Below are 24,083 nucleotides of genomic sequence, written 5' to 3'. Positions count from 1 at the left end.
ATGTATCATCTATGGCCCCTTTCAACAGAATTGAGTAGTTGCAACAGACTGTATGGCCTGAAAAATGTAAAATATTTACTATCTGGTCCTTTATAGAAAAAGTTTTCCAGTCTCTGATAACCATTAAAGTGGATGTAAAGCCAAATCTTGAATGTAATGTTAACTTGGGAAGAAAGGCAATACAGGCCATGGCATGGCCTATTTATAGCAGTTCAGTAGTGAAGAAACGGTAAATGGATTGAATGGTAACTTTAAGGAGAAATATGGTAAAATGAACATTTTTTTCACATAGGAAAGATTTGAGTATGTTAGTAGCATAAGAAAAAACGTCAGTTGAATAGGAGATAATGAAGCTGTGAGGGAGGAGTAAAGTTGGTATAGGGTTTTGGGGAATGTAGGAAAGAGTAGGAATATTTATTATTGGAAAGGAGCCAAAGACTTTTCTTTGAAACACTGAGCAGGAGCAAAAAAGATAATTATGTTAGATATTAGAAATATAGGGTTGTTTTGAAGTCAGACAAAGGCATTAGGAATAGGAATTTTCATTAGGTGGCTATAACTTCACTCAAGTAGGGATGAAGATAAGATGGTTCAAATGTTGAATTGATTCAATAATTATTCTTTTCACTACTCAACGGTTGTTACAAATTATTATTTTTTAATCTCCCCGTCATGTTTAGTGTGATAAAAAAATATAAGAAAGTAAGAATAATTATACAATTTTGGATAGTGTTATAAACTATTTTTTTAGCAGGTTAAAGTTAGGGAATACAAGTAGGATTTACATTGTTGATGGTATTATGTTATAAATTACTATTTAAAGTCTACAATGTATTTTTATAAACAGCTTTATTGAGGTATGATTGTATAATAAACAATGGTACCATTTGAAAATTCTGATATATGCATCATACTCCTGTGAAATTGTTATCGTTCTACCTGTATCTCCTGGTCTCCCCTTTCACGAATTTTGATATGTTGTTTTTTCATTTTTATTCTGCAAAATCCCTTTTTTTAATTTTTTGAGATGGAATCTTACCCTGTCACCCAGGCTGGTGTGCAGTGGTGTGATTTCGGCCCACTGCAGTCTCCTGCCTCAGCCTCCTGAGTAGCTGGGATTGATTACAGGAGTGCGTCACCACCCCCAGCTAATTTTGTCCTTTTAATAGAGATGGGATTTCGCCATATTGGCCAGGCTGGTCTCGAACTCCTGACCTCAGGTGATCCTCCTGCCTCGGCCTCCCAAAGTGCTGGATCAGAATACTTTTTAATTTCCTTTTTTCTTCTTTGACACCTGGGTTATTTAAAAGCGTGTTATTTAGTTTCTAAATATTTGGAGATTTTCCGGAGATCCTTCTGTTGCTTCTAATTTAATTTCATGTTATCACAAAAAATATTTTGCCTCATTTGAATCCTTTTAAACTCATCAAGGCTTGTTTTATGGCCTGTAATATAGTCTATCTTGGTATTTCAGTGTGCATTTGAAAAGAACATGTTAGGTAGGGTGTCATATAAATGTCTTGTCAAGGTGGTAGATAGTGTTGTTCTAATCATCCCTATGCTTATTTTCCATCTACGTGTTCTGTCAGTTATTGCGAAGGGTTATTGAAATCACCAGTTATAACTGTGAATTTATGTGTTTTTCGTTGTGTTTTTTAAAGTATTTTCAAACTCTGTTTATTAGGTACATAAATATATGGAGTTATGTCCTTTTTTTTTTTTTTTTTTTGGAGACAGAGCCTTGCTCTGTTGCCCAGGCTGGAGCACAGTGATGTGATTTCAGCTCACTGCAACCTCTGCCTCCTGGGTTCAAGCGATTCTAATGCCTCAGCCTCCCCAGTAGCTGGGATTACAGGCATGCGCCACCATTGCCTGGCTAATTTTTTGTATTTTTAGTAGAGATGGGGTTTCGCCATGTTGCCCAGGCTGGTCTTGAACTTTTGAGCTCAGACAGTCTGCCCACCTCTGCCTCCCAAAGTGCTGGGATTACAGGCATGAGCCACCGCGCCTGGCTGTTATGTCCTTTTGATGAATCGACTCTTTCATAATTGTAAGTGACTCTTTTTATCCCTGGTAATGCCCTTTGTATAGAAATCTTTTTTTTTTTTTAAATAAGAAACAGTTTTGGTCTGTCAGCTAGGCTGGAGTGCAGTGGTGCAATTATAACTAATGTCAGTCTTGAACTCTTGGCTGCAAGTGATCCTCCTGCCGTGGCCTCCCAAAGCCCTGGGATTATAGGCATGAGCCACTGTACCTAGCCTATTTCTTATGTTTTATATGAGTGTGTTTTAGTTGTTTCAGGTAGAAGTATAATCTGTTTATCTTGGTCAGAGTGAAGTCAGAATATTTTTTAAATGCCCATTATTTAAGAACCATATTTGCAATGGTAACTTTTTCTTTTTGTTTGTATCAGTGATATTTCGAAGAATCTGATGAAGGTTATGGATCTTAGCCTCCCGCCTGCCAATTTACGGAGGCTTATTATGTTTATAAAATTTTAGTTGCAATTTCGTGGAATTTATAGGCTTGAAGTTTAATTCACTCCTACCTAGGAATTCTTGCTTTCCAACTCTCGTTGCGTATTAGAATTACATGAGAGAGCTTGCGACAAAATATATTCTTCACCACATACCATGAAATCTGAATCTTTCATTAGTGGGACCCAGACTTTGTTTTTATTAACAAAACTCCCCAGGGAATTCTAATGTGCAGCCAAGATTAAAAACGACTCTGTTTTAAAGCAGAGGATGACTACTACTTCAAAAGATTTCTCTTCCTTCCTTTTATTGGCGAGAATACTAGGGAGGAGCTATATAGGGAACCAGTTACTCTTTATACCCAGTCAAAGTAGCACCGGTTACTTTAAAAAAATTGCCAATTCCACCTTCAGACTTTGTCTTGGTAAACTGTGTTTGCGCTTTTAACAAGAGTGCATACAGAAGTTAAAATAAGAAATCTTTTTCAGTTGTGTTTCATAATTTGCTTTAACAAAATGCAAAATATTAGGATATCGCTATTGTAAACAAAAGGCAGCTGTATGTCAACATGGACCTCAGAGCCCAAGAGCTTGTTATAAGAAATAAGGCGGTAAGTAAATAGGAATTTTAATTTTCCAAATCACTGGGTTTTTTTTTTTAATGTGATATGCTTTGTTACAGGTTTTATGTTGTATCAAGTATATGTATGTGTATATATATATATGACTTTATTGGTAATTCATTCTAAAAAATGTACCTCATATTGCCTTCAGTGAGCTACAATGTGTTTGGCTGATTTTAAAATGCCAGAAAGCAGTAAGGAAGAGAAAATAGCACAGAACACTCTTAATAATTGAGAGGTGTGGTATAACATGGACTCTGTGACTCCAGCACTGATTGATTTCACATGGCGTCAGTTTTTAGATGTGTCAAATTATGTAATCTATGGAGTAGTTAGTTTGGAATGCTGCTTTTATGCAAGCTGATTCTTTTATATGAATTTCATAATGAAGAATTTGAACATCATGTCCATTTTGTATGTTAGGCTTTTCAATTTCTGAATCTTCTAATGCTCTTGAACTAATGATGAAGTTTTAAAGGATTAAATGATTCTGTATAAATCTAGTTTAAAGCATGTTTTTCCTTATTGTAACCAACTTTTCCTTACAGCTGTGAACTTCACAGAAGTTAATGAAGAAAACAAAAACGATGTCTTCCAGGAAGTGTTTTCTTCTATTGAAACTTTGGCATTTACCTTTGGAAATATGTAAGTAGAGGACTGTCATTTAAAGCAGCTGGGCCTAGGTGTCTTAGTGAGAGTGTGTTGCATTATCCAGTAAGATACATGGGAAATGAAGTATTAAATGGTATTAAATATCACAACTTTGGAAAAACTACCTTCTGTATGGCCTTATTACTATATTTGAAGGTTTTTTTTTTTTTTTTTTTTTTGAGACGGAGTCTCGCTCTGTCGCCCAGGCTGGAGTGCAGTGGCGCGATCTCGGCTCACTGCAAGCTCCGCCTCCCGGGTTCACGCCATTCTCCTGCCTCCGCCTCCTGAGGAGCTGGGACTACAGGCGCCCGCCACTGCGCCCGGCTAATTTTTTGTATTTTTAGTAGAGACGGGGTTTCACCGTGGTCTCGATCTCCTGACCTTGTGATCCGCCCGCCTCGGCCTCCCAAAAGTGCTGGGATTACAGGCGTGAGCCACCGGGCCCGGCATTTGAAGGTATTTTTATAGCTATTTAGAAGCAACATCCATTTGCAAGTGACTGTGGTTTATGTGAACAGATTCCTAGGGGTTTATTTCTAAGGTTCTTATTTTTAAAAAATTATTTTAGATAACATGTTGAATGTAAACCGTGTCACAAAGAAGTGTAATGACTTGTCTTTCTTTTTTTAACCTCCCTGGATAGCCTTACAAACTTCCTTATGGGAGATGTAGGCAGTGATTCATTATTGCGACTGCCTGTTTCTCGAGAAACTAAGGTAAGCTAAGTTTGTGTGAAAGCAAAGTCTTTAATGTTTTTAACCTCATATTTCAACTATTGCCTAATCTTAGGCCGGGGGTAGTGGCTCATACCTGTAATCCCAGCACTTTGGGAGGCCGAGGTGGGCGGATCACCTGAGGTCAGCAGTTTGAGACCAGCCTGGCCAACATAGTGAAGCCCCGTCTTTACTAATAATACAAAAAATAGCCAGGCGTGGTAGAGGGCACCTGTAATCCCAGTTACTCGGGAGGCTGAGGCAGGAGAATTGCTTGAACCCAGGAGGCAGAGGTTGCAGTGAGCTGAGATCACACCACTGCAGTCCAGCCTAGGTGACAGAGTGAGACTCTGTCTCCAAAAAAAAAAAGAAAAATTGCTATGAAATAACAGAATATGAGGAATGTATGGATAATATTTCTTTAAAGCTTTATGGTAGTAATATTTTTAATTGACTAAACTTTTCTGCTGAATGCAAGCAAAATACATAAAAAAAACTGCATCAGGGACCTGTGTTGATCATTTTCTGTTAAGGAAGATCAAATCCAAAAAGAATTTCAACAGATATTTGGGACCAGGTATAGTGACTCATGCCTATAGTCCCAACACATTAAGAGGCCAAGGTGGGAGGATGGATCATTTGAAGCTAGGAGTTCAAGACCATCCTGGTTAACATGATTGAGACCCTGTTCCTACAAAAAATTAGCCAGGTGTGGTGGCACACACTTATAGTCTCAGCACTTTAAGAGGTCATGGTGGGAGGATCACTTGAGGCCAGGAGTTCAGGACCGGCCTGGTTAACATGATTGAGGCCCTGTCCCTACAAAAAATTAGCCAGATGTGGTGGCACAAGTCTGTAGTCCCAGCTACTTGAAAGGGAAGCTGTGGGGGGGTTCACTTGAACCCAGGAGTTCAAGGCTGCAGTGAGCTGTGATTGTGTCATTGCTCTTTAGCCAGTGAGACTCTGTCTCTAAAAAAACACAAAGAAACAAAAACAAAAATCCCAAATATATGGAAATTTGCCAAGGACTTATATTATTATAAAAACTTCACGTCCTTCCTAAAATTATATAAAATAAAAATGACTAAGGCATTTGTTATATGTATTACAATATTGCCAAAAATTATGACTGATTCTGAAGCCATCCATTGACAAATGAAGGCGAATGATGAGAAGTTTTAAGATGTTTAAATATTTTGCTATTATTCATGATTATTCCTAAAGTTTATCTTTTCAAACTATTGCTACTACCTCAGAAGATAACACAGTTTATCTGTGTGGCAAGACACTGAACAATTTAAATTTTAGGTGTGAATCGTATTTCCTGTTTCTGTACCTTTATTGTGCATACATATGATACTAATTCTTAACAGGAAAAAATGCTTTTTTCTTTTTTTTTCTTTTGTACTTTTTTTTGAAGGTTTTAATTTGTTTTAGAGATTGGAATAAAAAAGCTATGATGATATATAATCCTAATAATAAAATTACTTTGACCAACAGTTTTGAAAAATATCCTTTAAAAATAATAGCTGCAGCCTGGGCGTGGTGGCTCATACCTGTAATCTCAGTACTTTGGGAGGGTGAAGTGGGTGGATCACCTGAGGCCAGGAGTTTGAGACCAGCCTGGCCAACGTGGCGAAACCCAGTCTCTACTAAAAATCCAAATATTAGCCAGGAAGGGTGACATGGCACTTGTAGACCCAGCTACTTGGGAGGCTGAGGCACGAGAATCTCTTGAACCCGGAAGGCAGAGGTTGCAGTGAGCCAAGATCGTGGGCGCTGCACTCCAGCCTGGGTGACAGAGTGAGACTCTGTCTCAAAAATAAATAAATAAATAAATAATAGTTGCAGGCTCGCTGTCTCTATATATTTGCCTCATTTGAATATATATATATAGAGCAACTATGTATTACATATATATAATATTTTATATATTTTTTTTTTGAGAATGAGTGAGAACTCTTTCACCTGGGCTGGAGTGCAGTGGTGCGATCTCGGCTCACTGCAACCTCCACCTTCTGGATTCAAGCAATTCTTGTGCCACAGCCTCGCGAGTAGCTAGGACCACAGACATGCGCTACCACACCTGGCTGATTTTTGTATTTTAGTAGAGGTGGATTTCTCCATGTTGGCCAGGCTGGCCTTGAGCTCCTGACTTCAGGTGATCCATCCACCTCAGTCTCCCAAAGTGCTGGGATTACAGGTATGAGCCACCACACCTGGCCTGTTGCAATATATTTAATAGTGGTCACTATGTACCATGCTCTGCGCTAGGCCTACATCATCTTAATTCTTAAAACAGTCTTTTGAAAGTAGTGTTCTTATCCCTCTTTTACAGAAGACCAAACAAAGTTAGGTGAATTTAAAATATGTAGCCCAGTGTCAAACAGGTAATAATGGAGCTCGACTTCAGACCCAGGTCTCCTTGATCATTTTTGCATTGAATCCCTGTATACCCTGTACTACCCAACTTAAATCGATTAAATTTGTTTAAGATCTCAAAGTTTTGGTAAATGATGTTTTCCAGCACAGTGCAATAAAGTAGCACCAGCCACATGTAGTTCTTTAAATTTAATTATAATAGTTAAATAAAATTAAAAATTCACTTCCTAGTCGTGCTAGCCACTTATTAAATGTTCAAGTAGCTACCTGGAGCTATTAGCTACTTTATTGGACAGTACAGATATAAAACATTTCCATCATCATAGAAAGTTTTGTACTAAACTAATAGACCCTCGGAGACATGCTTATCATATAGTAAAATGATAAAAGATGACTGGAAGAGACAGATCTGTGTCTTCTGTTTAGATAGCAATCTGTTTGCATTGCTTCTCTAACTTCTTGACTAATATTTTTATTATCTGCAAAATTTAAAGTTTTGAATGGATTCATTAATGTTAACTAATGCTGTTAGTAACAACAGTGAGGTTGTTCATTCTTGGATCTTGGGAACTGCTGTTGTAAAAAGCTGTGAAATTCTTATGAAGTGTTCTGGCGCTTGAACAGACTTCTCAGGCCCTTTAAATTTTAAATACTTGAAATTCTTTAGCAGGAATTATGTCAGAGTAACAAATTGGGGCAAAAAATTTCTGAAGCAAAGATTTGTGTTCCTCTCTAATTTTAAATTTATCTTTTTCCATGTTATAAGTCGTTTGAAAATGTTTCTGTGGAATCAGTGGACTCATCCAGTGAAAAAGGTATTTATAACTTTTCACAAACTTCTTGTAGTTACTTTCCATAAATGTCCTGGATTAATCTCTTGCCTAGTAACCTAGTGTATTCATTTTTAATGCAAAATGATATATGAAGTTTTACATATAAAGCTTAAGGGAAATAGCCTGCTAGAGTAGATAGATAATATGAGATATAGACTGATCAAGAATTATGTAAAGCTTTTAACTTGATGAATAATAGAAATATATTTTAAGACAAAAATACATTACAGTTTGAAACCATTTTAAGTTTAAACTCTGGCCTTTTAAATTGTAAATTTGTCACTTGTATTTTTTTAAAAAAACAGTTTTTATTGACTAACATCTTAGGATCTGAGTGCTTCTTTGTTTAGAGTTATGATGTGATCACATTTAACATATACTTACCTTGATATTTTTGTTTTCAGGAAATTTTTCCCCTTTAGAGCTAGACAATGTGCTGTTAAAGAACACTGACTCTATAGAGTTGGCTTTGTCATATGCTAAAACTTGGTCAAAATATACTAAGAACATAGTTTCATGGGTTGAAAAAAAGCTTAACTTGGGTGAGTTGCCTTTTAAAGCATCTGATTTAGAGTGTAATAATTAAATTGTTTCTAACTCATTTTTTACAGATTATGAGTAATAGAATTCCAAATTAGTACCTGTTTCATTGTAGTGAATAAAACCATTATCCAGAAAAGACTCTTCTTACACTAGATGTAATTATTGAATATTTACTGTGGACCAACTACTAGACCTAGGGACAGAAAAACAAATAGAATACTGTCTCCGCCTTCAAATAAGTCATACTCTAGTTGGTAAAAAGAAATGCAGTCAGATAATATGGTCAGGAGATAATAGCAACAATAGATGTATGAGTAGAAGGCAATGGAAGCAGAGAAGAAACATTTTAACAGCTAATATTTCCCCAGTGTTTTACAGTTGTCAAAATGTTTTCATAGTCATTATCTTATTTACTTCATACAAAAACCCTGAGAAATAAGCAAGACACGAATTGTTTTTCCTATTTTACAGCTGAGAGAGACAAGACAGGAGATTCCCTAAGGTCATATAGCAGATTTGCTTAAAGTCGTATAGCGTAACTGGAAGAATATAGAATCTATCCAAAGCCTATGCTCTTTCTACTATATTATTTGCTTATAATAGAGAATGCTAATCAGAATCACCTGAATAGTCTTGTAGAGGGTCAGTACACAAGCCTAGGTCCTATCCTTCAAAGAGGTGAAATGAAGGCAAATATATTCTGAAAAAGTTTGCCAGTTGATTCTGATGAGCACTCACAATTACGAAATGCTGCGTTAAGAACTGTACATGGTGGCTTATGCCTGTAATCCTGGATATTCCTGAGGCTGAGGCTGCAAGATCACTAGAGCCTGGGAGTTCGAGACCAGCCTGGGCAACATAGTGAAATCATGTCTCTTAAAAAAAAAAAAAAAAAAAGAAGAAGAAGAAAGTATTGCTGTGTTATATCTTGATACTAGTATTTGTGATAACTTCTTAATTGTGGAATTACAAGTAATTTTAGAATATGGGGGGGGAAAATAAATTGATTTTACCTTCTGATACCTTCTTTGAACTTTTCAGAATTGGAGTCCACTAGAAATATGGTCAAGTTGGCAGAGGCAACTAGAACTAACATTGGAATTCAGGTAAGTGTTCTGTGAACTTCTAGGGTTCTATAATAAGAAACTACTCATGAACTCCCAATAATTTGCAAAATCAAAATATTTCAGTTAATATAGGAAAGCACTTAAATGCTGATCATTTTATTGACAAAATTATTTTAAGTTTAGATGGATGTCCATTATGAAAAAATCTAGGAAATATACTTTTTTTTTCATCTTAATACAGGGTCTCACTCTGTAACCCAGGCTGGCGTGCAGTGGCATGATCTCAGCTCACTGCAACCTCTGTCCCCCTAGGCTTAAGCGATCCTCCCACCTCAGCCTCCTGATTATGTGGAACTATAGGTGCCCACCATGCCTGGCTAATTTTTGCATGTTTTTATAGAGATGGGGTTTCACCATGTTGCCTAGGCTGATCTCAAACTCCTGAGCTCAAGTAGTCCGTCCCCTTGGCCTCCCAGAGTTGTTGGGATTACGGCGTGAGTCACTATTCCTGGCCAGAAATTTACAATTTTATACAAATACTGATTGTCTTGATAGCTACTACTTTTGCTAACCAGTTTTATAATTAATTAATTTTCTTCTATATTTTTCTCATAGTCATGTTTATGACTAGTTATTTTTCTGGGGGCAAAAGTCTAAACTTAGTTTCCCTTTTTGAAGAGTAGTGATGTGTTTGGAATTCTAGTGCTATTTCTATTGTAAAATTTACTTTTCAATTTTAAATTTTAGGAGTTCATGCCACTGCAGTCTCTGTTTACTAATGCTCTTCTTAATGATATAGAGAGCAGTCATCTTTTACAGCAAACAATTGCAGCTCTCCAGGCTAACAAATTTGTACAGGTAAAGATTAATTTATATGTGTAATACACTTTTTCGTTAAACAATGGCATGCCTTTAGAAAATTGCTTTTTTCTTTTTCCATTTTAAATACCCTTCACAGCCTCTACTTGGAAGGAAAAATGAAATGGAAAAACAAAGGAAAGAAATAAAAGAACTTTGGAAACAGGAGCAAAATAAAATGGTTAGTATTAAAATGGAGTTTCATATACCTATTTGTGAACATTTAAAATAATCTGCAGTATATACTGACCTTCCTTGCTCTCATTTTTCTAAAATACTGTCTTAACTATCTTGCTGAATATGCTAAAGACATTTAGCATAAAGACATTTAGCTGAATATGCTAAAGACATTTAGTTCTGTAGGATTTCTTTCATATTCTGTGTTTAACACTCTTTGCGATGTAGCTTGAAGCAGAGAATGCTCTCAAAAAGGCAAAATTATTATGCATGCAACGTCAAGATGAATATGAGAAAGCAAAGTCTTCCATGTTTCGTGCAGAAGAGGAGCATCTGTCTTCAAGTGGTGCATTAGCAAAAAATCTCAACAAGCAACTAGAAAAAAAGCGAAGATTGGAAGAGGAGGCTCTCCAAAAAGTAATGATCTTTTTCTTTTTTATTTGCAAGTTGAATTAGCAGTAATCTGCCAGGAGTTTTGTGTCAAAGTTCTGTGTCTGCCAGGACTGCCTGGAAAGGCGTGTTAAAAGATGGCTAAGCCCATCCCCCAGAGTTTCTCATTCAGTAAGTCAACAGAGGGGGCAAGGCAGGTTACATTTTTTAACAGACTCTCAGGTGGTGCTGATGCTGTTGGTGAGGATCCACATTTTGAGAACCACTATGCTGAGAGCTGAATTTTGGAGTTTGTGAAAGAATATCTTACTGAAGGCAGTAGTTTAATAGATATTTTACTTGACAAGAAAGTTCACCTTTTAAGCAAGTATGTGTGTATATGTGTACTAATTCAAGCACCTGATAGCAGGGATAGGCAGAAGCTTTGTATTATTGATGAAGTGTAATTTTACGAACAAAATTCTATAAGATTATATGGAATATAGTAAATGTAAATATAAAATGCTATTTCAAATAGGAGCAAGTATTTTATAGACAAACAATATACTAATTATAAATTGTACATGGCTGTCCATTAAAATCAAGTGCCTTTGAATCACGGACCAGAACAGATTAAGTTTAGAAGTATTATTTTGAAAACAGAATATTTCAGAATTTTCAGTTATTTCAACTTAGCTTTACTATAGTAAATATTTGTTTAAAATATAAATTCTAGTGGTTTTCTTTCTGTCATATTTGTGAAGGTAGAAGAAGCAAGTGAACTTTACAAAGTTTGTGTGACAAATGTTGAAGAAAGAAGAAATGATCTAGAAAATACCAAAAGAGAAATTTTAACACAACTCCGGACACTTGTTTTCCAGTGTGATCTTACCCTTAAAGCTGTAAGTAATTTCTTCAGTATTTTGAAGGCAAGAAGAAAAGACCGTCAGGCCAGGCATGGTGGCTCACACCTGTAATCCCAGCACTTTGGGAGGCTGAGGTGGGAGGATCACTTGAGCCCAAAAGTTTGAGGATACAGTGAGCTATGATTATGATTACCCACTGTAGAATGGGTGATCAAGAAAGAGAGAGAGGGAGAGGGAAGGAAAGAAGGGAGGGAGGAAGGTAGGGAGGGAGGGAAAAGAAAGAGAAGTCTCTGTATCTGCAGAAGGGGAAGGTATGCCTTATAAGTTACAATTCTTATGGGATTTAGATTCTGAGATTAATAAAATGTGTTGAGTTTGCAGATTGATTTTCAGTTTTTCATAGTGATGCACAGTTTGAATTTCTTTTGATCTGCCTTTCCCCATGTTCTCTGGATTAATGATTTGTTTGGTTAAAATTGAAGTCTGAGTGTTTAAAATTGCCTCTAAGCCACCAGTTTTCTTGACTTTGCTGACATAATTGTTTTGACCCTTGAAACTTCTGTCAGTGCTCTGAGTTATATTCTTCAGAATTGGAGTAAATTAAATATTAAAATTGAACCAAATTATTTGTTTGGAGACAAAGCATTCTGCCCTGAAGTATTTTTATTTACTCTTTAAAATGCTTTTTGTAAAATTAATTACATATAAAACCTTTTTTCCCATGTATAGTCCGCAAGTTTTAACAGTTATAAATTTGTGTAAGTACCACCACAATCAGGATTCAGAACAATACTCTCACTTAAAAATGATTCCTTCATGCTACTTACTTTGTAGTCCAACTCTCTGCCCACTCATAACCCCTGGCAAGTACCGATCTGTTCTCTGTCTTATTAGTTTGGTCTTTTTCAGATTGTCATATAAATGAAGTCATATAGTATATAACCTTTTGACTGGTTTATTTTACTCAGCATAATGCCTTTAAGATTCATCAGTGTTATGCATGTATCAATAGTTTGTTTCTTTTTATTGCAGAATTCCATTGTGTGACTGTACTATAGTGTTTATCCATTCACTAGTTGGACATTTGTGGTGTTTCCAGTTTGGGGTGATTACGAGTAGAACTACAGAATATTTTCTTATACATTCTTGTTGAACATAAGTTTTCTTGTCTCTCAAGTCAATACCAGGAGTGGGATTACTGGTTGGTGTGCTAAATGTATAGTTACCTTTTTAAGAAACTGCCAAACCGTTTTCCAGAGTGGCTATAATATTTTTCATTCTAACCGGCAGTGTCTGAGAGTTCTAGTTGTTCTGTGTCCTTGACATGTATCAGTCATTGTTTTTAAATGTTAGCTGTTCCAATAGGTGTGTTATCTAATTGTGGTTTTAATTTGTGTTTCTAAAAATGATTAACAATATTGAGCATCTTTTCAAAGGCTTATTGACAATCTATATTTTAGCTATTTTAAAAATTGAGTTGTTTATTTTCTTGTTGAGCTTGCATATATTTTCTCTCATTCTGGAGCTTCTCTTTTTATTATTTTAGCAGTGTATTTTGGGGAGCAAAAGGTTTTAATTTTGTTGGAATCCAACTTATCAGTTTTTTCTTTTATGGGTCATGCTTTTGGTTATATCTAAGAGTGCTTCACCTAACCCAAGAACATAAAGGTTTATCCTATGATTTCTACTAAAACTTCTGTAGCTTTACATAAAGATATATGATCTGTTTTGGGTTAATTTTTGTGTAAGATTTAAGGTACAGGTTGTTCATTTTTAGCATATGGATGTTATATTAAAATTATACCCATAGGATTTTACTTTATCAGAGTGACACAGAGAGGTCAGTGCTGTTGAAAGAAAAACTTAGGACTTAAATTTCCCAAGAGAAGGGGACACATCAGTCCACGCAGGGCCACAAGGGAAATACTGGGTTTGGCAAGCATAAGCAGGGATGAAAGGAAGCTGAGTAGAGTTTTTGTTGGGGTTTCCTCAGGAAAGGCAAGGTAAACTGTTCCTCAACAGTTTGGCTAGTGTGGATTTCCGTGGACTTTGGATCATAGGGATGGTTTCTAGTTGTGTTGTACCTGACCCCGGGGTGATTTAGGACAGATAAAATAATTGGCTTTGTGTGTAAGAGTTAGAAAAGGAGGTGGCTGGATTTATAGACTGGAGACTTGTTGCTTTGCACATGAAAGCTGTGATCCTACCTGAGCCCTTGGCTATCTCTAGGAATTAGCTAGCCCAGGGAGAGTCAGTCTCTCACTGGCCAGCATGCTTTTTAAGATGTCAAAACTGCATAAAATAGAGAAAATAAAAAACATGGTAAATGCAGATGTCCACTTGTTTTGATACCATTTGTTGAAAACACTATGCCATTTTCATTAAATTGCCTCTGCATCTTGGTAAAAATCAGTTGGCCATATTTGTAGGTGTCTACTTCTATATTTTCTGTTTTGTTGCACTGAAGTACTTGCTGTCTTTTTTTTTTTTAATACTTGAAGTTCTGGGGTACGTGTGCACAATGCGCAGGTTTGATACATAGGTATACATATGCCATGTTGGTTTGCTGCACCCATCAACTCATCATTTACATTAGGTATTTCTCCTAATGCTATCCCTGCTCCAGCGCCCAATCACCTGACAGGCCCTGGTGTGTGATGTTCCCCGCCCTGTGTCCAAGTGATCTCATTGTTCAATTCCCACCTATAATTGAGAACATGCGGTGTTTAGTTCTTGCTGTCCTTTTTGTAAAGCCCCAGTGTCTTGATTATTTTTGCTTTACAGCAAGTCTTAAAATCAGGTGCATAGTGTGGGTCTTCCAGCTTTATTCTTTTATAGAATTGTTTGAGTATTTTAGGTCCTTTGACCTGCCTTAAAAATGTTAGAATCAGCTTGTCCATATCTCCAAAAACTCTTGCCAACATTTTGGTTGGATTTGGTATTAAGTTTTAGATCAGACTGGGGAGCATTGACTGTATATGTAGCATCTTAGCAATATAAAGTTACCAACACATGAACATACTATGCCACTCCAACTACTTAGGTCTTTGATTAAAAAAAAAAAAAAAATCAGCATTTTGTAGTTTTCAACATACCTTTAATAAGTTGTGTTAGATTTAATCCTGTGTATGTATGTGTTTATTTGGGGGGGCTATTGTGAATGGTCTGTGTGTACACATAAGTGCATATGTATAGATTTCCTTTATTTAAAATTTCCATTGTTAATTGGTTTGGGGGCTTTTTTGTTTGTTTTTGTGTTTTGAGACAAGGTTTTACTCTGTCACTCAGGCTGGAGTACAGTGGCGTGATCATAGCTTACTGCAGCCTCACCCTCCTGGGCTCAAGTAATCCTCAGCCTCCCAGGTAGCTAAGACTACACGTGCATGCCACCATGCCCAGCTAATCTTTGTATTTTTGTAGAGACTGGGTTTTGCCATGTTTGCCCAACCTGGTGTCGAATTCCTGGGCTCAAGGAATCCACCCACCTTGGCCCCCCAGAGTGCTGGGATGACAGGTGTGAGCCACCGTGCCTGGCTGTTTTAATTGTTAATATTTAGAAATATACTTGATATTTTGTGTGTTGGTCTTGTATTTTGCAGCCTTGCTAAACCCACTTATTTGTTTTAGGAGCTTTTTGTAGATTCTTCGGGATTTTCTACATAGAAAATTATGTTACCTGCAAATAGGGACAGTTTCATATCTTCCTTTCCAATCTGTATTCCTTTTATTTCTTTTTCTTATTGCCCTAACTAAGGCTTCTAGTACACTGTTAAATAGGGGTAGTGAGAGAAGACATCCTGGCCTAATTGTCCATCTTAGGGGAAAAGCACTGTCTTTCACCATAAAATATGGTGATAGCTGTAGGTTCTTTGAAGATGCCTTTAATCTGGTTAAGAAATTTCTTTTTTCTAGTTTGCTGAGAGTTTTATCATGAATAAAGGTTAGATTTTATCAAATGTTTTTCTGCATTATTTGATACATGTAGTTTTGTCTTTAGCCTATAAATATGGTGGATTATGTTAATATTTGAGTGTGGACCTAGCTTTGCATCCCTGGAATAAGCCCGTCTTGGTCATGAGGAATTGTTTTCTTTTATATATTGCTGGATTCAATTTGCTACTTTGTTGACTATTTTTTTCTTTTTCTCTCTGTTAGAGAAAGATTGATATGTCTTAAAAAACCTGTTTTTGTCTGATTTTGAAAGTGTAAGGGTGATTCTGGCTTCATAAAATGAATTGGGAAGTGCTCCCTCCTATTTTGTTTTCTGGAAAAGATTGTGTCAAATTTGTGTTATTTCTTCTTTAAAAGTTTGATAACATTCCTCTGGTGAAAGTGTCTAGGCTTGGGATTTTCTCTTTTGGAAGTTTTTTTTTTACTACGTATTCAGTGTATTTTGATATAGACCTATTCAAGTTAATTATTTCTTCTTAGGTGATTTTTGGTAGCTTGTGGCTTTCATGGAATTGGTCCTTTTTATCTAGGTTGTTGAATTTATGTGCATAATGTGTCTTGTAGTATTCTCTTACCTTTTAATGTCTCAGTGGGCTGTAGTAATAACCTCTCTTTCATTCCCGATACTGGTAATTTGCATCTTTTTTCTCTTTCTCTCTCTTTGGTCAATCTGGCAAGAGGTTTATAAGTCTTATTATCCTTTTAAAAAAGAAATAGCATTTAGTTTCATCAATTTTTCTTTTTCTCAATTTTACTGATTCTGCATTTTATTCTTTATTTCTACTTTCTTTGGGTTTATTTTGCCTTTTAAAAAAAAGTTTCTGAAAGCAGAAGCTTACGTTGTTTATTGAGACCTTCCTGTGCTTTTCTGATACATTTAGTTCTTTAAATTTTCCTCTCCAAGCATTGCTTATGTATATCTCACAAATTTTGAAATTTGTATTTTCATTTATATTCAGTTCAAAATATTTTCTAATTTCCCTTGAGACTTCGTCTTTGATCTGTGGATAATGTAGAAGTCTGTTGTTTAATTTCCAAGTATTTGAGGATTTTCTGGATATCTTCCTGATACTGATTTTTAGTTTAATTCTATTATGGTAGGAGAAATACTTGTTATTATTACATTTCTCTTAAATCAATAAAATAAAAAAGAAAAGTAGGGAAAAATCGAAACTAAAAGCTGTTTCTTTGAAAAGATCAGTGATGAATTTTCCATGTGCACATTTGAGAAGCATGTGTGTTCTGTTGTTGACTGTGCTTTATAAGTATCAATTGGTTCCTGTTGTTTTAAGATGTAATTTATTTCTTCTGTATTCTTGATGATTTACCTTTTGCTACTTTTATCAAGTACTGAGAAAGGAGTTTTGAAGTCTCCAACATATGGTGTATTTTTAGTTCTATCAGTTTTTGTTTTATGTATTTTGAAGCTCCATTGCTTACACAGTAACAATTATTATATGATATTGGTATATTGATCCTTTTATCCTTAGAAATGTGTCTTTTTATAGTGATAAATTCCCTTACTTTTTATTCTACTTTATTTAATATTGATATTTTATTCCAGTTTTCTTTTGATTATTTTGAATGTAGCGTATCTTTTATCATTCTTTTAATTTTATCATATTTAAAGTGAGTTTCTTATCTAGCATATAGAGAGCATATACTTCTGTCTTGATTTTTTTTTTTAAATCTATTTTGGCACTATCTTATAAGTGGAGTGTTTAAACCATTTATATTTAAGGTAAATATATGTTCAGATTTAATTTTATCATTTTATTTCTTTTTCATTTATGCCTTATGATATTTTCCTTAATCTATTTTCCTTTTGCTGCCTTCTTTTGGATGAATTGATATTTTTCTAGACATACATTTTAATTTGTCTACTGGGTTTTTTATTATGTATCTTCATATACCTTTTTAAAAAAAATTGGTTGCACACATCTGTGTTATTAAGAAGTTATAGTAGCTCAGGTTATATTCCTAACTTCTAAGTGTTTTCTGAAGAAAACATTGTAAAGGAAAAATAGTGTGGATGCTCATAACACCTCCCCGGCACCAGTGTCATAAATTGAATATTGCTTGCAATGGTCTTGGATTCACTGTCAATTGAATATTGGGTTGCCTGGCCCATGGGTCCAGTTACCAGAATGATTTTTTTCGCCTTTGTTCTTATAAAATGAGAAAAAAGTTTAACAAATGAACCAAAACTGAGATTTTGTTTGGTAGAACTCTCTACCTTCACTTCTCTTGTTCTAATGACTACAGTGTCTTTTTCAAGAGAATATGGCTGTTACAAACCATTCCTGGCCAGCTTCCAGTTAGGAAATTCAATTTTTATCTATTTATATAACCTGAAAAAATCTCCCTCTAATTATCATTTAGAAACTTGCATTGCCTTAATAACCACAATGGTTGCACGTAGACTTCCATTATTACTTTTTACTTTTGTCTACAGTTACTCTCAGTGGAGCTAAATGTAAGACTACATCGGTTGACCAATGAAAAACTGTGTTTGATTGTTTATGTCATATGGAGTCAACCAGTTAAGCAGCATGTATCAAAACATAATAGTTTTTTAGATCATTTAACATTGTAAATTCTCATTAGAATCCCACAATCAGTGCAACTTACTTGAACTGAGTTGCTATGGACTGTTTATCACCCCCTGCAAAATTAGCATGTTGAGATCCTAATCCCCAGTGTGATAATGTGATGATATTTGAAGGGTGGGGCCTTTGGGAGGTGACTAGGTGGAGCCCTCATGACCCTTTCCCTTCTATCATGTGAGGACACAGAGAGAAAAGAGCAGTCTGTGCACCAGGAATTGAGGCCCACACCAGACGCTGAATCTGATAGTGCCTTGGTCTTGATCTCTCAATCTCCACAACTGTGAGAAATAAATCTTTGTTGTTTAAGTCACTCGGTCTATGGTACTTTTGTTGTAGCAGCCTGACGTGACTAAGAATGTACAGATGTAGTAGTACATATATGAACTCTGTCATATATGAAAATGGATATTGTGTCATTAAGATACAAAATAAGCATTCTGGTAAAAAACAAAAATTATCTCTTTCATGGAACAGAAATAGAAGTTCTAAGATTACTAGTTACCTGAAAAAGTAGTAATGAACTGTGAAACACTGTTGAAGAAGCTGAATATTTAATGTGGTTTCCAGAGTTATATGAAAATGCTAGATCCATTTAAAACGTGTGCTAGGACAGTTCAGCCTAAAATAGATTATTCTATAAATAGCCAATTTAAAAAAAATGGTTGCACACTTATCTGTGTTTATACATACACTTTTTTTAAGTCTACTTAGAATTAGTTTTTTACCACTTCAAGTGGAATGCAGAAGCATCACCACCTAGAAGTTCCTTTACCTAATCTGGGTTGTATTTGATATATGTAAATTACATCCATATACATTGAAAACCTCACCAGACTCTCACAATTTTTGCTTTTAAAAGTCATACATATTATAAAGAGGTTAAGAAGGAAAAAGTAGTCTATTATTTACTATTTCTATTCATTCTTCTTGCATTCTAGTGGTTCAATCTTTCCTCTGGTAACATTTTGTCTAAAGAACTTCCTTTACCACTTATTTTATAGCAGGTCTGCTGGTAATGGATTCACTTGGTTGTGTTTCATATGAGAATGTCTTTATTTCATCTTCATTTCTGAAGGACATTTTCACTGGATATAGAATTCTAAATACAGAAACCAGTTCTTTCACTGCTTTAAAAATATTGTTCCACTGCCTTATGGCATCCATAGTTTCTCATGAGATACCAGTAATCATTTTAATTATCATTTCCCCAATTGTGGCATGTGTTTTTCTTTGGCTGTTTTTGTGGGATTTTTATTATTATTATTTTTTTTTGTCTTTGGTTTTTATCTGTTTAAGACGTATCTAGACCTGGTTTTTGCTGTTTTTTCCTTTTTTGGATTGATTGAACTTCTTGAATCTACAAGTTTGACTCTTGAAAAATTTGAGAAGTTTTCAACTATTGTTTCTTCAATCTGTTTTTTTTTTTTTTTTTTTTTTTGGTAGTATTCTTTTTCCTCGTTCTCTGACACCCAGTGACTCAAACATTAGAGCTTTTGTTAATCTTCCGCAGTTCTGGAAGTCCTTTATTTTTTCCCCAAAGCTTTTTCCTCTTGGTTGTTTATTCTGTTCTGTTGATCTGTCTTCAAGTTCACAGGCTCTTTTCCTTTGTTACCCCATTCTCCCATACAGTTCGTCCAGTAAATTTTTTGTTCTGGATACTTTATTTTTCAGCAATAAATTTTCCTTTTGTTTCTTTACATCTTACATTTCTTTGCTGAGGCTTCTGTTTTTCCATGTTTCAAGATTGTTTGCTTTACTTTTTTAAAACCTTTGTAATAGTTGTTCTGGAGTTTTCATCTGATCATCCCAAATCTGAGCCATGTCAGTCTTGGTGTTTTTTTATTGTCTTTCGTCTTGAGAATTGTTTAGATTTTCCTGGTTCTTTGTATGACAAGCAATTTTGAATCATATCCTAGATATTTTCACTACTACTTTATTGACTCTGGGTCCTGTTTATAACCTATATTGAACATTAATTTTTTTTCAATTTTAGCAACTATTTGATACAGTTAGGTTCATTTTCCAGCTTCTGTGTGACTTCCTTCCCAATCTTCTGGCTGGGAAACTTAGGTCTGCCTATTCTGCTGTTCTCCCCGGCCAAGTGTGGGGAGGATAAAGAGAGAAAAGTAACAGAAATTTCAGACCCCTCTTACTCTAGACACAGTTCACCTGGTCATAAAGGAGGATTTCCATCAGAGTTTTGGCATCTCTTCAGCTGCTACTGTCATCATTGCTGCTCCCACAGGATTGTGTCTTAGGGATTTGGACTTGCTTAGGGTCTAAGGCAGAAGAGAAAACAAATATACAAAAGAAACCAGGGAGTTTTCTTCTACTGGTTAGTTACATCTCCCGTCACCCCTCCCCGCTTTTGTTCCTTGAACCAGAAAGAACCTCTCTTGGTGCTCCTTTTGTCTACACTCAGTTTGTACTTTGGGACTTGGAGAATTGGGTAGGAGCTGAGCATGGGCTGGAAAACAGGGCAGGAGTAGACCTATTGCTGGACTGGTCATACCTCGAATTGTAGTTTTTTTCCATTTACTTTTCAGAGTCTTGATTTGTGCATTCTGTTCAGATTTTTAGGTGAATTCAGTGGGAGACTGGGGGGAGTTAGCTTACTGCATCTGAACCAGAAAACTTCCTTAAAGTGTTTTTGAGTTTTTAAAATTGTATCTCATTTATTTTCCAAATTTTGATTAATTAATATATTATTTAGTTAAAGAATCATGAAAGGATTTAACAGAATTATAAAATCCAGGATTTGAAATTACCTTAGAAGTCATTTAGGCCAATCTTTTACCTTTGATAAATTCCCTCCACCTCAAACAATAGCTAATGATAGCTAAGATTGACTACGTACCTGCCAGTGTATTAAGCTCTTGGTCTACATTAATTCATTTAGTTCTCACAAAAATCTTATCAAGTTTTTATCTCCATTTTACTGATGAGAAAACTAAAGTTTAGAAAGCCTTCTCAAGATGCGGTCCTTGGTCATATTGCCATTACTTTGAGAGCCTATGAGGAATGCAGAATCTTGGGTTTCAACACAGATCCTTAGAATCATAATCTACATTTGGACAAGATCCCCAAGGTGATTCATTTGCACATTAACTTTTTCAATGCAGTTAATGAAGGTCACCTAGCATGCAGGTTACCTTTAGGATCAAGAGAGTAAGCAGTTTACCTTTAGCTGGAGAATGCTCTAATATAGCCAGTTGCTAGAATTAAACTGCACCTTATGCAGTTTGAATTTTCTTTGTTTCTTGAAGGAGTTAGGGCACAAATAAGCTACTTATTCTGTTATTTATACTTTTCAAATACTATTTATGCAGAGTCAAGTATCCTTAGGGAAATGCCTGTCTACATTGAAAAGGACTTAAAGACTAATTATCCTATCATCTGGTATGTCAAGAGAGATGAAGAAGAAACGTGGCAGTCTTTGAAATAACATTAAGCTAATTGAAATTTAGCATTTATTCAGATTGTTTCCCTTAAATACCTTCCCCACAAAGAAGCCAGAGTGTCATTTTAAAGAATAAATCAGATCATGTTATAGCTTTGTGTAAAATGCTCCACCAGCTTCCTGTTGCACTTAAATTCAGACACCTTGCCATAGTTTAGATGACTACTTTTTTTAGCTTTGTCTTCAACCAGAGCTCTTTCCATATACTTCAACCATATTGACCTTTCATCTGTTTCTTGAGCATGACAAGCTCTTTCCCATTCACATTTGCACTACCTCCTCCTTTTGTTTGGATAGATCTCCATGAAGCTTTTCTTACATCAGCCTGCAATTCAAATGTTACCTCCTCAGAGAGGCCTTCCTTAATTTACCATGTTGGAAATACCCTTCCACAAACACATACCTGGTCATACTGCATAATTTGACATTCTTATATAGTATTCATAGCATTTTTCAGTACCAGAAAGTATTTTATTTACATAATTTGTTACTTCTCTCGCATACCACCCTCAGGAGAATGTAAAGGTCCATGAGAGTCAGTATCTCATCGGTTTGCTGTAATATACCCAAAGCCTAGGTTTTTGTGAACATCAAATTAGTTTATTCATGTAAGACTCTGAGAATGGGTCAGGCATAATGTACATACTTGTCAGCTGCTGCTATTGTTATTGTTGTTAGTAGAAGTGATGATAGTGATAATATATTTAGGCATTTGTGAAACTCAATGGAATAATGTATTTTGAATAGATTCAAGGTAATATCTAATTATAAGAACGGAGTACTGTAGTTCAGCACTTCTGTTTTTATAGGATTGAAAAAGTGAAAACAGTCTAAATAATAGTTCTTTGATTGGAAGTGTTTTCCCCATGTTTTTCTCTGAAGAGTTTAGGCAGTTGTGATCAGACCATCAGGATACAGAGATGAGGATCCTCAGAAACACATCCATCTCCTAAAATTGTGAACCAGTTGGGGCATGTGGTTTTTGAAGTCACTTTTGAATTTTTCAGCTAAAAGCCAGTTTTGCTGGAAATGATTACTCATAGATATTAGATTCAAACTACTTTTCTCCCTAATCTAGACATTATGCAAAATCAGGCATCATAGTATGCTCAGAGTGATATTCAGTGATGTATGCTTCACTGTATGGCGTTTTTATTGATGCAGTCATTGAAATAAATGTATGTTTTATAACATTCTGTATCTCATGAGTTATTCTGCCTTTTGTCTCTGTGTCCATAGGTAACAGTTAACCTCTTCAACATGCAGCATCTGCAGGCTGCTTCCCTTGCAGACAGTTTACAGTCTCTCTGTGATAGTGCCAAACTCTATGACCCAGGCCAAGAGTACAGTGAATTTGTCAAGGCCACAAATTCAACTGAAGAAGACAAAGTTGATGGGTGAGAATTAATGTACAGACAAAATTATTTCAAAATATAAAACACTTAATTGTTAAAGTTTCTGTCTAGTACAAGGAAGTGTCTTTTCTAACTGACAAAATTAACTTAAAAATTTTCTGAGTTCTTTAAATATTATTTTATGTTATCGAAGTAGTTATATTTAAGGAACAGATATAATTCACTAACAGTAAGCCTTTCCATTTTGACACAGACTTCTTTTATTTAAGAATTAAAAATCATTTGGGAACATCATATGATGGCCATACATGTTTTGAATGTCCACAGAATTTAACCTATGTTTTCCACAGAGGTCATGCTAGAAAAGTTAAACCATGCCATGAATTATTAACTATACTTCTGCTGTTCCTTCCCATGTTTCCACTGTAATAAGCACAAATAATTAAAAAGTATTTGCATCTCCTATAAGAAGCTGAACCATGTAGTATGATTTGTTTTTAATATTTAGTTTAATTCATCTGTGATTGTTAAATTAATAGATTTTTCTAAACACAGAATGGAATAGACTGATTATTAGTTATTCTCTGGAGTGTTGAGTTTTGTTTTTTGTCATTGTTGTTTCAGAAATGTAAATAAACATTTAAATAGTTCCCAAACTTCTGGATTTGGACCTGCCAACTCTTTAGAGGATGTTGTACGTCTTCCTGACAGTTCTAATAAAATTGAAGAGGACAGATGCTCTAACAGTGCAGATATAACAGGTAGTTTTCCACACTAAAAAGAGTGCTAATTTATAAAAGGTCAGATTGTTCGAATGTGATTGTTAAATTAATTTTTGCTCTGGAATTTAAAAATCAGGCCTTAGATTGTAAATTTGTGAGATCTTATTCACAGTTGTTATCATGGTTCCTTTCTTGAAGTTGATAATTGGTTATTGTTAAAGAAATTTGTATTGTCTCACTTGATAGAATGTCAGTATTTTACCTTATGAAATCCACCTGTAGCCAAGTTTTGACTTTGTTCTTTTTATTAAAGGTCCTTCCTTTATAAGATCGTGGACATTTGGGATGTTTAGTGACTCTGAGAGTACTGGAGGGAGCAGCGAATCTAGATCTCTGGATTCAGAATCTATAAGTCCAGGTACATCAGT

At 35.4% G+C, this 24,083-nt stretch overlaps 1 protein-coding gene across 5 annotated transcripts in view; it reads left to right on the top strand.

Moving 5' to 3' along the window:
- The window catches only part of ARHGAP29 (Rho GTPase activating protein 29), a 64,775-nt gene that overhangs the window by 24,260 nt on the left and 16,432 nt on the right, over nucleotides 1-24,083 (top strand). For all 5 annotated transcript variants that reach the window (XM_021921007.2, XM_021921013.2, XM_017944870.3 and 2 more), the window contains 12 exons: nucleotides 3,648-3,744; nucleotides 4,394-4,466; nucleotides 7,612-7,660; nucleotides 8,083-8,220; nucleotides 9,263-9,327; nucleotides 10,036-10,146; nucleotides 10,247-10,327; nucleotides 10,552-10,740; nucleotides 11,457-11,594; nucleotides 22,818-22,975; nucleotides 23,558-23,694; nucleotides 23,969-24,073. In XM_021921007.2, coding sequence (XP_021776699.1) covers nucleotides 3,648-3,744; nucleotides 4,394-4,466; nucleotides 7,612-7,660; nucleotides 8,083-8,220; nucleotides 9,263-9,327; nucleotides 10,036-10,146; nucleotides 10,247-10,327; nucleotides 10,552-10,740; nucleotides 11,457-11,594; nucleotides 22,818-22,975; nucleotides 23,558-23,694; nucleotides 23,969-24,073 — 1,341 coding nt within the window. The remainder of the gene's footprint in view (nucleotides 1-3,647; nucleotides 3,745-4,393; nucleotides 4,467-7,611; nucleotides 7,661-8,082; nucleotides 8,221-9,262; nucleotides 9,328-10,035; nucleotides 10,147-10,246; nucleotides 10,328-10,551; nucleotides 10,741-11,456; nucleotides 11,595-22,817; nucleotides 22,976-23,557; nucleotides 23,695-23,968; nucleotides 24,074-24,083) is intronic.

The sequence above is a fragment of the Papio anubis genome, chromosome 1 (assembly GCF_008728515.1).
Source record: "Papio anubis isolate 15944 chromosome 1, Panubis1.0, whole genome shotgun sequence".
Lineage (NCBI taxonomy): Eukaryota > Metazoa > Chordata > Mammalia > Primates > Cercopithecidae > Papio > Papio anubis.
Note: the sequence above shows the minus strand (reverse complement) of the source record. Positions and strands in the feature narration are given on the sequence as shown.